The sequence below is a fragment of the Myxocyprinus asiaticus genome, chromosome 30 (assembly GCF_019703515.2).
Source record: "Myxocyprinus asiaticus isolate MX2 ecotype Aquarium Trade chromosome 30, UBuf_Myxa_2, whole genome shotgun sequence".
Taxonomy (NCBI): Eukaryota; Metazoa; Chordata; class Actinopteri; order Cypriniformes; family Catostomidae; genus Myxocyprinus; species Myxocyprinus asiaticus.
Window position 1 is genome coordinate 37,627,872 of NC_059373.1, and position 14,526 is coordinate 37,642,397.

The following is a 14,526-nucleotide window of genomic DNA, read 5'->3' on the forward strand; positions in this document are numbered from 1 at the left end:
GAATGCCCAATTACTGTTTGTTACTGTAATTTTAACAATAATTTACTGTAAAAAGTACATGTACTCTCTTGTTAAACATAACGCAAATTTTTACCATTAATTATACAGGAAAATCATAATTTTACAGAAAAAAAAAATTTTACAACATTTTATTGTAAAACTACTGTAGTGTCTTTTAAAATATATATAAAAAATGTTTACTGTATATTTTACAGTTAATATTCGTTAATGAATTAACGACTTTATTTCTGTAGCATTTTTACAGTCGTTAAAATTACAGACATACAGACATTTTTTACAGTGTAGACCTGTAATTCCATAGGTTTAAAAAAAAAAAAAATTATTATTATTATTTAAAACACAAAACAGTGTAAAAGTTACAATTACCTAAACGTTACATACGCAAACAATATTTCACACTGATTAAACGTGATAGATGAACATAAAACCGAGAGGAGGGGGGAAGCAGCCATAGTGTTGCGCCTACAGCTACGCCACACTGGTGTGCTCAAACCTCCTCCTGCAACAAAATCACAACACGCGCTCATCTGCGCTGTCAGTGTGCGCTCGGATCACATCACAGCCTCACAGAAGATAAACCCTGACCGGACTCAGACACACACTGAAACACACCCGGGTATTAAAGTACACGCGTTTATCAGTGTTTGGATGAGTCGCAGTGTTGTTTTGTAATCTCGAGTCTTGCGCGTGGAGCAGGAATGTCCCGGAGGAAACAGAGCAACCCGAAGCAATTCAAACGTAAGTTTCACACAGCGGGATTTACTCACATTGTTTTCCTCCAACCAAATGATTAGACATGCACTTTATAGAAGAAGGGTTAGTTGAGCGTTTTACCTTATTTATCTTATCATTTAAAGACATGCGTGTAGTATTCTTATGTGGTTTGTTGAAGTCTGAAAATCAAAGATTTGCTTTTCTTTTTTGTATGAGACATTCATCAGAATTTTGCATTTTGCAATATATATTAATAACGCTCATCCTTAATTAATTTCATGCATTTAGAGAAACGACAGTTTTGAAATATGCACTTTGGAAATCATTATTGCGTGCAATAATTTGTGAAGTCTTTTAATCTACTATTTCAGAAATAATGTATAAACCATAACTTCTTTAAATAAATGTTTGAGACTGTTAGAAATGCAAAGTGTCAGATTGGTTTTATCATAACAGAATAACATCCTAAGAATAACCTAAGGCAATACTTGTAGTGCAAATAACATTAAACTGACATTTTGACTTAGAGTTTCTTTGAAATACAGTGTTCCACAATGGAAAATACGATTCTTATATGGAATGCAATAATAAGAGCAACATCTCACAGCTACAAAGAAGTCATCATGATTGACACTTGTGAAATCTTAGATTTCCTTTAGGTAAACTTGTCATCTAACACGATAACAGATCTTAAAAATAAGTTAATTTGATTATTTAACTAGTACAGTTACAGCATCCTCCTGATTGGCATATTTGTGTAGTGGAGAAACTGTTTACTCTGCCGTCCAGTCATATCAGCCCAAATCATGTCTGTTTTCTGCTTTTCAAGGTCTGTATTATACAAAAGGGCAGTTTGCATATCTCAATCGGCGGACGTGTCCCACACGTCTTGAGTGATTTGAAACAGTACAGTGGTATGCATCAGAGTGTTGTTGAAATTGACTTTAAGCTCATTTACTGTAGATGAGAGCGCACATGCAGCCACACCACCTGCTCATAGCAAAGGACAAAGAGGTTGTTATGGGTAGAGGCGCTGCATGTGCTTTTTTTACATTACGTACCCACTTGAACACACTTTGCCCTGTTATCTGAACACTAGCAAATCATCCTGGATTTTCATATTTTGCCTATTCCATTCTCTTGGGTGCCCTCTGCGCAGGAGATAAAGCCAGAGTACTGAAAGAGCTCCATTAATTTGCCCCGATGACTGTGGCGATAAGGCTAGATAATGGGCTGGATAAGCTGTGGAAGATATACCATCAGCGACCCCATTATTACCACTAGAATTCCAGCCCAGCAGTATGCTCCAGCCTGATAATCCCTACCCCCATCCTCCAGTTCAGATGATAAGACAAGGAATAGTCAGTCTGCACTCTCTTTATTAGCCCGCCTGGATATTCCGATAATATGGTGATAAATTATGTATCTTCTCTTCTCCCACTTCTTTAGCCCTATTGAAAGATCTTTCTCTTCTTATGGAAAGATAAAAAGAGCATTTTGGGTCATCTTTTCTTCTTTTCCCTGCCCTCCACCCCCTCTCTGGTCGTGTTTAGGGTTTTATTGTAATAAGAGTTTGATGGTAAAGGGAGATAGAATGGCCAAGGTGTCTGGGTGGGAAAGCAGACGTCATTGCTATCAGGGCTGCTTCAGCTTCACAGGCTGGTACCAGCTGTTCATCTCACCCGGTTGTCACCCATCTGTGACCAAATAGGGTATAAATTTGCCCAGGTTGCTGGTCAGTGTGAAGCGGGTTCAACAAATTGATGATAAGGAACTAAAAAGAACAGTTGCTATGAGACTAGCTCTGGTTTTCCCCATGCTTGATTAATTGTGATGTAGTCCATTCATATTGTCTGTGAACACTTTTAACAGCAAATCTGATGCTGTTTGTTATATTTTAAAATTATTTTCCAGGTTCAATACAATTTTAAGCTCAATCAACAGCATTTGTGGCATAATTACCACAAAAATGAATTTCAACTCATCCCTCCTTTAAAAAAAAAAAGCAAAATCGAGGTTACAGTGAGGCACTTACAATGGAAGTGAATGGGGACAATTTTGTGAGGGTTTAAAGGCAGAAATGTGAATTGTGTATTATTTCAGCTGTAAAGTTGTTTTTAAATTGTTATGGTCGTTTTTGGATTTTAGATTTTAGGGTTTACCAATTTGTAAAATTGGCTACATTTACGCAGAAAAAGTTAGTAAGTGATTTTATCATACTAAAATCACGTTAACACACATATTGTTTACATCTTGTGGCTAAACGTTTGAAACACTAAGTATTTTAACGTTTACAGATTGGCCCCATTCACCTCCATTGTAAGTGCCTCACTGTAACCCAGATTTTTGCTTGATAGGGACAACTCGAAATACGTTTTTGCGGCAATCAACATTATGCTACAAATGCTGGTGATTGAGCTCAACTTGTATTGAACCTGGAATATTTTTCTAACGTGCTGTATTTGTATTCATTTTTATGAATAACGTAATCTAACAGAATTTGAAATTAAGGTATACACTGACGGGCAAAAGTTTGGAATAATGTACAGATTTTGCTCTTATGGAAAGAAATTGGTACTTTTATTCACTATTTATATACTATTTTATTCAAGTGGCATTCAACTGATCACCATGTATAGTCAGGACATTAATAATGTGAAGAATTACTATTACAATTTGAAAAAAAAAACTGTTCAGAACTTCTTAAATTACTTCAAAGAGTTCTCATCAAAAAACCCTCCACGTGCAGCAATGACATCTTTGCAGATCCATGACATTCTAGCTGTCAGTTTGTCCAGATATTCAGGTAACATTTCACCCCACGCTTCCTGTAGCACTTGCCATAGATGTGACTGTCTTGTCGGGCACTTCTCACGCACCTTACAGTCTAACTGATCCCACAAAAACTCAATGGGGTTAAGATCAATAACACACTTTTCCCATAATCTGTTGTCCAATGTCTGTTTCTTTGCCCACTCTAACCTTTTCTTTTTGTTTTTCTGATTCAAAAGTGGCTTTTTCTTTGCAATTCTTCCCATAAGGCCTGCACCCCTGAGTCTTCTCTTTACTGTTGTACATGAAACTGGTGTTGAGCGGGTAGAATTCAATGAAGCTGTCAGCTGAGGACATGTGAGGCGTCTATTTCTCAAACTAGAGACTCTGATGTACTTATCCTCTTGTTTAGTTGTACATCTAGCCTTCCACATCTCTTTCTGTCCTTGTTAGAGCCAGTTGTCCTTTGTCGTTGAAGACTGTAGTGTACACCTTTGTATGAAATCTTCAGTTATTTTGGCAATTTTAAGCATTGTATAGCCTTCATTCCTCAAAACAATGACTGACTGATGAGTTTCTAGAGAAAGCTGTTTCATTTTTGCCATTTTTGACCTAATATTGACCTTAAGACATGCCAGTCTATTGCATACTCTGGCAACTCAAAAACAAACACAAAGACAATGTTAAGCTTCATTTAATGAACCAAATAGCTTTCAACTGTGTTTGATATAATGGCAAGTGATTTTCTAGTACCAAATGATCAATTTAGCATGATTACTCAAGGATAAGGTGTTGGAGTTATGGCTGCTGGAAATGGGGCCTGTCTAGATTTGATCAAAAATTACTTATTTCAAATAGTGATGGTGTTGTTTTTGTCCTGACTATACTTTGTGAGCAGCTGAATGCCGCTTTGGTGAATTAAAGTACCAATTTCCTTCCAAAACAGCAAAATCTGTACATTATTCCAAACTTTTGGCCACCAGTGTGTATGTGTGTGTGTATATATATATATATATATATATATATATATATATATATATATATATATATATATATATATTAGTTATATAAATGTTCAGCTATTTTTGATCTGTTTAACAGACATATAGAAATATAGCTTTTTTTCTTCTTCCACTTTTCTCTCCAATTTGGCATGCCCAATTCCCAATGCGCTTTAAGTCCTCGTGGTGGCGTAGTGACTCGCATCAATCCAGGTGGCGGAGGATGAATCTCAGTTGCCTCCGCATCTGAGACATCAATCCGCTTGTTTAGCACGTTACCGCGTAGATGTAGCGCGTGTGGAGGCCCACTCTATTCTCTGCGGCATCCATGCACAATTCACCATGCGCCCTACCGAGAGCGAGAACCTCACATTATAGCGACCACGAAGAGGTTACCCCATGTGACGCTACCCTCCCTAGCAACCGGGCCAGTCTGGTTGCTTAGGAGACCTGGCTGGAGTCACTCAGCATGCCCTGGGATTTGAACTTGTGACTCCAGGGGTGGTAGTCAGCATCAGTACTCGCTGAGCTACCCAGGCTCCCGCACAAGCACACTTTTAAAGCAAAAGCATCCACAGAAAATTAATGAAAAAATGAGTTCTGAATGACCGTTATTTTTGGGTCCCCATTATTGTTTCAGCCCTCCAAAGCTTTCACAGTTGATGGTATAATCTTCGAAGGGAATAGGGCTTGAGGATCACTTCTGAATGGAGTGTACCCTGAAAAAAGCTCTCACATCATTTATTTGCAGATGTCACTTCATTTGATATTTTGCAATCTAATGTGATGACATTAATAAATTTTTTAGAAGTAGCTTAAATGTCCAAATACTTTTTGCGGCCACTGGATAAGATTCTTACTATTAAACATGAAATGGCATAACTGCCTAGTGAAGTCTGGACTTGGAAGCTAGTTTTTGTCCCTTGTGGCAGTAAGAACACAGTCTAATGACAACTCATAATAATTTGTACGAGATGGCGAAATCGTTAAATATCAGTGATCGTAATATATCAGTGAACTATTTTAAGAAATGTCTGTGAACAAATTTCGTTTTTCATCCAATATTTATTTATGTAATAAAAATTACTTGTCTGTGTCAGTAACCCACACCTCCATCCTCTCGTTCCAAACCCCAAAGTTTTCTTTCTTCCATGGAGTACAAAACGTATTTTCCTATTAAAATCATGGTGAGGTTTAGGGTTAGGGTAAGGAGTTAAACTTTGTTTTTCTGTATTGAAATAAAAGTTAGACTTTTGTTTGAATGAACCAACCCGTACGATTTCTTCTGATTTCGCCATCTTGTACTATTAGTACGACTTCTCATGACACCGGGTTGGCAGTAACTCTCAACAAGACTCTCTCGTCTCTTATTGTTTATCATTCTTCAATTATTTATTTGGTGGCTGTCTTTTGTGGTTGTCTTCGCTAACTGTCTGCTGTCAGAATATGATCATTTTTTTCATTATTTCATCCTATCAAGGATGTCAAATTTGTTGCCCCTTCTTTTTTCTTTTTTTAACCCGTTTTGATTAACTTCATCTGCCAACTGTCAGCGTGAGGCATCCTTCAGTCGCAGATCAGTGCAATATCTCGCACAGATCATTGCAATACGAAGTGAGGGCTTATTGCGTGCCAACTTTCTCCCAAGTATCTGTTTGGCACTAATGAGCTATGAAGTGCTGTGGATCACTAGGCTGCAAAAGGAGGAGGGGAGATGGAGAGGAGGATGGGAGCGCCAGCCACCTGTCTATTGGAGAAGGATGAGATATCCAAACAGTCCAGGAATGCTGTTAATATTTGTCTTAAGACGACAATTTCTTATTCAGCCTTATTAGATTTTTCTGATTTTATAAAACAGTGGCAACTGTATGAAAGACACCAAATAGTTGCATTAGTAGCAATACAATAGTTATGACAAGTTATATATTTCATTATCAACTACAACAACTGCAAGTTGTTTATGGTTGGCAAGCAACGTAGCAACTTGTTGCGTTACATAGAATGTGCGCTCACAGGTGTGTGTTTATCAGTGCTTTGCAATGGCTTCAAACATGGCTCATCCAATCAGAATTTAGAGTTGGAATCAGCCGTTTAATAAAATATAGTCTCTTAGACCAAGTTTTTTTGATATTATTTGCTGCAATATCCAGAAAGATTCTCCGACACAAACTAGTAACGGAAGTGTTATTTTTGAAGACATAATTAACAAAATGCTAGTGACAGATTGATATAATGGCACAGAATAGATCAGCAGATGCACATGGTCTTTTTTCAAATATTTTTTAACTTTGAGTAAATATTGTGTATATACCGTATTCACTTTTTGGAGAATGAGAACTGCTAGGAGGAAGCACAACAGAATATAGGAATCTTGAGGAAATGTGACACAGCTTCATAAAGTGGCGTTTATGATGCTGAATACCAGTGAGATGCTCCAATCGCTTCCGTCTGAGGCACTCACATGTACATAGTGCAACAATTGTTACCATCTCTGAAGTTGTGAGTTCGAATCCAGGGCGTACTGAGTGACTCCAGCCAGGTCTCCTAAGCAACCAAATTGGCCCGGTTGCTAGGGAGGGTAACCACGATGCGATTAGTGGTTCTCGCTCTCAGTGGGGCGTGTGGTAAGTTGTGCGTGGATCACAGAGAGTAGCATGAGCCTCCACATGCTGTGAGTCTCCGGTGTCATGCACAACGAGCCACGTGATAAGATGCACAGATTGACAGTCTCAGAAGCGGAGGCAACTGAGACTTGTCTTCTGCCACCCAGATTGAGGTAACTGCGCCACCACGAGGACCTACTAAGTAGTGGGAATTGGGCATTCCAAATTGGGGAGAAAAGGGGATAAAAATTGTAATAAAAAAATATAGCACATCCGGAACGCAAGAATGCATACTGTGAGAACTCAATGCAAAATAGATTGCTGTCAACTGCAGGCTTGTTCAATGATATGAGAGTAAAACAAACAATATATTGAGTTCTTAAGCCACTTTTTGCATTGTCTAATCCAGGGGTTTTCAAACTGGGGTCTGGGGACCCCTGGGGGGCCGCCAGGAGGTGCTAAGGGGTCAGCAGAAAAAATAATAATAAAATAAAATAAAAATACCCAATTTGACAAAATTATTTGTTCATTCTACATTTTAAAGAGTATAAATATATTTAAATTCAATTAAAAACAAAAATCTTCAGGTTTGTACATCTAATATTATTCTAACTGTGGGCAGAATAAAAGATATATGCTCAACTTAATACAAAGTAATATTTTCCAGATTTTGCAATATTATATTTTAATCATTTCATTTTCTTAATTTCCTTTATTACAAAATAAAAGCCAGTTATTTAATTTTGCAAACCATTGCCATAAAGACCATTGTCTTTATAATATAATGCTTACTTTTTTCCTCCTACAGTATAAAAGGGAATTTATATCTGAAATATGAAGCTGCCTATATATTTTTGAAAAGGGGTCCCTCGCAAGGGGATCATCATGTTTAGGGGTCCTTGGCATCAAAAAGTTTGAAAGCCCCTGGTCTAATCAATGCTTTATTCATCTGCCACAATAATACTATTTATTTAAAACTGAATTTCAATCAGTATTATATATTTATTAAAGGCCTTACATATTATATTTATAAATATTTAAATTATTATGCATTATTTATATGAATTGTCTTTATTTAAGGGCCTTTCTCAGCAAATAATGATGTATGTGATTAATTGCAATTAATTAATAAAATAATTTAACAGAATTACAGCCTTTATATATATATATATATATATATATATATATATATATATATATATATATATATATATATATATATATATTGTTTTTGGCACCATTCTGTGTAAATTCTAGAGACTGGTGTGTGTGAAAATCCCAGGAGATCAGCAGTTACAGAAATACTCAAACCAGCCTGTCTGGCACCAACAATCATTCATGCGAATATCTAATCAGCCAATCGTGTGTCAGCAGTGCAGTGCTGATACGGGTCAGGAGCTTCAGCTATTGTTCACATCAACCATCAGAATGGGGAAAAAATGTGATCTCAGTGATTTGAACCATGGCATGGCATGGGATTTTCACACAAAACAGTCTCTAGAATTTACTCAGAATGGTGCCAAAAGCAAAAAACATCCAGTGAGCGGCAGTTATGAGGACGGAAATGCCTTGTTGATGAGAGAGGTCAACAGAGAATGGCCAGACTGGTTCGAACTGTCAAAGTTCACGGTAACTCGGATAACCGCTCTGTACAATTGTGGTGAGAAGAATATCATCTCAGAATGCTATTCTGAGATGCAGGTTGGTGCTGTTTTGGCAGGGAGTTTTCCCCTTTTTCTCCCAATTTGGAATTCCCAATGTGCTTTGTAAGTCCTCATGGTCGCGTAGTGATTCGCCTCAGTCCGGGTGGCGATCCGAGACTGTCAACCCACGCATCTTACCACGTGGCTTGTTGAGCGAACATGTGGAGGCTTCACGCCATCTACCACGGCAACCACGCTCAACTCACCACGCACCCCACCGAGAACGAACCACATTATAGCGACCACGAGGAGGTTACCCCATGTGACTCCCCATGTTTTTCAACAGAAAATGAAACCATAATATATATAAAGTCTTAAAGTCATTGTGTAGTTTGACTAAATGTGATTATAAAGTGTGTATAAAAATAGACCGTCGTGAGACAGGTTAGTTTTACCCTACTGATGATGTGTTGTTGCAATAGTAATCCTGCTCAGTACAAGAGGAACCACAGGTTCAGACATTTGGTGCGTGTTTGGCTTAGGAGCCACTGGTGCGAAGCTATCATCTGTGGGATTATGACTGAACGCCTGTAAGTCAGAATCCCCCCTAAACGTAACAATACCGCAGCGTCACATGACTCCGATTGCCCGCGAGGGCCCGGCGAGGAGAGCCATTCGAGATGGGGCCGAGGCCCCTCTCCCATCACGCACCGCACGTTTGTGGAGAACCTGGTGCTAAATGACTCGTAGATGACCTGATGACCTGTTCTACGACCTGACCTACACAATATTTGGCAGGTGTTTTTTTGGGGGGAGGATTTTCTCCCCAATTTGTAATGCCCAATTCCCAATGTGCTCTAAGTCCTCGTTGTGGCGTAGTGACTTGTCTCAATCCGGGTGGCAGAGGATGAATCTCAGTTGCCTCCGTGTCTGAGACCGACAATCTACACATCTTATCACGTGGCTTGTTTGGCTCGTTACCACGGAGACCTAGTGTGTGTGGAGGCTTCACGCGATTCTTCGCGGCATCCATGCACAACTCACCACGTGCCCCACCGAGGGCGAGAACCACGTTATAGCGACCACGAGGAGGTTACCCCAACGTGACTCCACCCACCCTAGCAACCGGGCCAATTGGTTGCTTAGGAAGTCTGACTGGAGTTACTCAGCACACCCTGGATTCGAACTTGCGACTCCAGGGGGTGGTAGTCAGCGTCTTTATTTGCTGAGCTACCCAGGCCACCCAGGCAGGTGGTTTTTAATGTTGTGGCTGATCGGTGTATATTTAATATAAATGCATTTTTTTTTTATTATTTATTTATTTTTTATTTTTTTTACATAATACAGGAAATCAGATTTGGCTTTTTTATCAGATTTATTATATATATATATATATATATATATATATATATATATATATATATATATATATATAATATAAATAATATAATTTATTGTAATAATAAATTGATAATCATAATCTTTTTTTAATCTATTTATGCCATATATGAATGTTCAACTTCAAGGAAATTCACCCAGAAATTGCAGTTCTGATCATTTACTGACCCCCATGTCGTTCCAAATCCATATGTTATTAACAACTAAATCTATTGAATGACTTTGCTGTCAATCTCCAAAAATAAAAAAGCACCTTAAAAGTATCATAAAATAGCCATACGATAGCTTTATGTGTTTAGACAAAAGTGTAAGTAGTTATTCACTGATAATCTTCCCTTTCATCAAAGCTATGAAGCCTCATTCTTCACCCCCCCTATTCAGACTGGCGTGTCACATTTAGTTACACCACACATGAAAACCAGTGTCGTTTTGGCATCATTAATGTCAAAATTGCTGCAATGTATCAATGCACTATTTTTTTTTTTGTCAAATAGCAAATTAAATTTGAGAGCTTCGGCGGAGGGGAAGATTACCAGTGAATAATGACTTAAATTTTGGCCTTTTCCTCACACAAAGCTATCATATGGCTTCTGAAGACTTGGAAAAATAGAGCACAGGTCATATGGACTACTTTTATGGTCCCTTAAATAGTGTTTTTGACAGCTATGTTCATCCGACTGTCGTTGCATTGAAAAGTACAACATAAAGATTCTTCAAAACTTACAGCATACTGGTTTGTAATGACATGATGGTGAGAAAATGATGACAGAATGTTTAGGTGATGGTGCATCTCATTCGCTAACATGAAATTGTTTTATATCATATATGTACATCGACCATCCTGCTTTAGTAGTGATAGAAAAACCACTACAAGATACAACCAAACAAACGTAAAAAAAAAAAAACCCAGATACAAACATACACAAGATAGTCTTTAAACTGCATCTGTTGGCAGCCTCCGGGACCAGCTGCTCTAAAAGAGGCAAGCAGAATCGATGCCAAAAATAAGATAAGCGAGATGTGTATTTGACGAGGCTTAATCATTGATGCCCTTGCTTTAGATGCCCTATCAGTGATGTCCAGCGATGCTACAGAACACAACACTTTTATTCTACTCACCTTCATTGAACCCAAAGAGTTCAATTATGTTAAATCAATAACTGTTGTCAGATGCACAAGCTGCTGGTTGGATTTGAATGGGAGCAATTGTAAGATGGCTCATTTAGGCCGTTTGTGTTAAAGAGGTTGTCCTTCAGGTTATCTTGATGGACATTTTTTAGCATCAGTATTTTATGATACATAAGCTGTTTTCAAACTTGGCTTGATTGCTTGGTCCAAAACAGAGTTCGATTCAGATTTCGATTAACTGCTTTCACACCAGCCAAACAAACCAAATTTGGAAGTCTAACAGACTTGGGTTTGCACCAGAAGCTCTAGTGTGCAAGCACCCATAAACAGTTACTTGGTTTTAATGTCATCATTTAAATCATTGCTGTTTTAGCATACTTTCTCATTCAGATTGGACTAATCTAAGGACTTTCGATGAGATTTTAGAGAAACCTTTGGACATAGTGCATTTTGGATTTCTCAGAGTATTTGTAAATGGCTCCAAGAGAGAGGAATTAATTTGGTGAGTTACTACCTAAAGAGATGATGTATCTTAAATGTTCAATGGAGCCCATTCTAATGAGGGAGTATAGAATTAACTTTCCTCTGTAGATAGATAAATGCCTCAAAGCTGAACAAAAATCTCTCGCCGCTAGTTTCCTGAGAGTGGAAAGAAAGAATATCTTCCGTATGTGTTTACTGGGTCTGGAAGTTTGGATTGGGGCATTTTCAGCTGTTGAGCAGGATTTATATATATATATATATTATTTTTTTTTGTGTGTTGAAATAAATAGACAGGGGAGAGAAGTAGGAAGTTTATGGGTTTTTGGATTCAGTTTGGCTGTTTGAATCAATGCTGCCTATTTAAAGATGTTAAAGCAATACGTCACACCAAAATCAAAGTCATTTACACACTTTTGTGTTTTTAGAAATGTACTGTATATGACTCCCTTTCTTCTGTCAAAGACAGTAGGAGTTATTTCTAGCAGAATGTCCAACATAGTCTCATGACAACTCGTAATAATTTGGAAGAGATGACGTTATCGTAAGATATCATACGACTTGGCTCAAGGAAAAGGAACAATTTTTATTCCCATATGAGACCAACCAATTAACACACAGAATTTCATATCGATTAAATACTGGTTTCAAATTTGAGCTTGCCTCCTCTTCATCACTTAATTTTATGAAAAGAAACATCTGTGAAGAAATTTGGTTTATCATTCCATATTTATTTATGTAATACAAATGATTCCTATAAGTCAATAACCTCTAATACACTTCCTTTGCAAACCCTGATGTTTTTAAAATCCTAAGAACGCTCGTTCAGAACCCCAATGTTTCTCTCTCTTCCGAGGTACACAATGGTAAATTTCCTGTTAAAATCATGGTTAGGTTTTTGATATGGGTTACACTTTTTGAAAAAAATTAGAAAAACATTTTTTTTTTTTTTTGGTTTGTTGGTTTGCTTATTTTTCTCTATAGGAGTAAAAGTCATACGTTTTTATGAGCAAACTCATACGATTTCTTACGATTCTGGCATCTCGTACTATTATCTATTATGATGTGACAAGGAGGAGGGTGGGGCCAGGCTGTGACTACGCACGCCCGGCCCCTAATTGGGCTAAGGAGAGGTATAAGTGCAGCAGAACGCAGCAGTTCGGGAGAGAGAGAGCCGCATGCAGCTAGCTGCCATGTGTGTTTGTGTTGTGTGTCTGTTGTTTGTTTAAATTAAATATTATTTTGACTGTTCAACTGGTTCCCGCCTCCTCCTTTCCCATCCTTAACCTTGTCACATACGACTTGTCATGAGACCAGGTTAGAATATCCAAGTTGATTTTTAACACACAATGAAAGAGAATGGTGACAATGATTTTAAAGGCAAGATTTTCAGTGAATAACAACATATTTTTCAGTCTTCAGTTGTTTACACAAAGCTATTGTATGGCATTGGAGAACTTGGAATATAACGTATGGATTACTTTTATCATGCTTTTTCACTTTTTGGAGCTTGATAGCCCCAGTCCCCATTTGTTTTCATTGTATGGAAAAGTGAGCAGCTCGGACATTCAGCTAAACTTCTTCTTTTGAGTTTCACGGAAGAAAGAATGTCATACAGGTTTGAAAGGACACGAGGGCGAGTAAATTATGACAATTTTAATTTTTAAGTGAACTGTCTCTTTAAGTACAGGGAATTGTCAAATCCTTTGGACTTCGGCGTGAAACAGGCTTGTAAAACACTTAATAAACACGTTATTTGAAGAGGCAACAAAACATGGTGTTTGTTGGGATTACAGAGCTCTGAGGTCTAATTTTAACTTCAGCATCTTCACAGAAAATGCGATGGCATGCTTTTAAATGCAGAGTGGAAAATCGCTAATGGCACAAATCCGGGGCTCTAATAGGTGATAGCTAACGGTTTGTGCGAGCATTTTTGCGAACTGGGCTTAAAAGTTTATAATTCAAAGTGCTTTCAGGGTTTAGTCTGCAGAGCTGTTGATATCAAATGACAGCCTTTAAGTTCTTTAATTACCTTTGTGATTGCACAGCATGCTTCCAGGATATTGTGTTAAAGTTTCATTATTATTTGTGGTTTCTGTTTATATCAGGATGGTTTTTTTTTTTTCTGAATATTGAAAATACTTCAACATAAACTCGCAATTCTCTGGAGTAAATGACTGATTCATGTAAGCTTCAGCTCTGATCATTTTAATTAACTGATTTATTGTTTGGCGCATTGATTTGTTATTTGGTTTAGGTGTTTGTAAGAAGATAATTCAGATCTTTAAAGTGAGAAAATCGTTTGTCAGACAAGGGCATTGTTGGTTATTGTCTTCAAATCACACAGTTAATTCCTGATGCAGCTGTCAGCTCATATAAGAGCCATTGTTCCTTTACTTCTACTTAAATACTAGCTCTTGGATAAGGGACTGTATTATGAGATGGGATCTGAACCTTATTCATGTCTCCATGCTCTGTAATCATTCATCTAATCTCCTTTAAAGATATAAAACAAAGGCTGAGCATGTGTATGTTTGCAGATTATAGAAAGATGGTGATGGCTGATATTGAAGACACTATTGCATGCTTAAAGGAAAAATGATACAAAGAGATCATATTGTATTGCAGATTAGTCATGGATTGTGTTTTTTATTCTTCACAAACATCACAGAGCAACCATCTGCTTAGAGCTTAATATAGAATATACGGTATATCCTTAGCATTAGGTTCTGAGGTGTAGACAATGTAAAAAGTGAAATAATTACA

At 37.6% G+C, this 14,526-nt stretch overlaps 1 protein-coding gene across 1 annotated transcript in view; it reads left to right on the top strand.

The window, feature by feature from the left end:
• Positions 1-608: 608 nt before the first annotated feature.
• The window catches only part of LOC127420686 (zinc finger protein ZFPM2-like), an 89,155-nt gene continuing 75,237 nt past the window's right edge, over positions 609-14,526 (top strand). Inside the window, exon 1 of the mRNA XM_051663150.1 lies at positions 609-759. Within this exon, the coding sequence (XP_051519110.1) occupies positions 720-759 (40 nt within the window). The 5' untranslated portion in view covers positions 609-719. The remainder of the gene's footprint in view (positions 760-14,526) is intronic.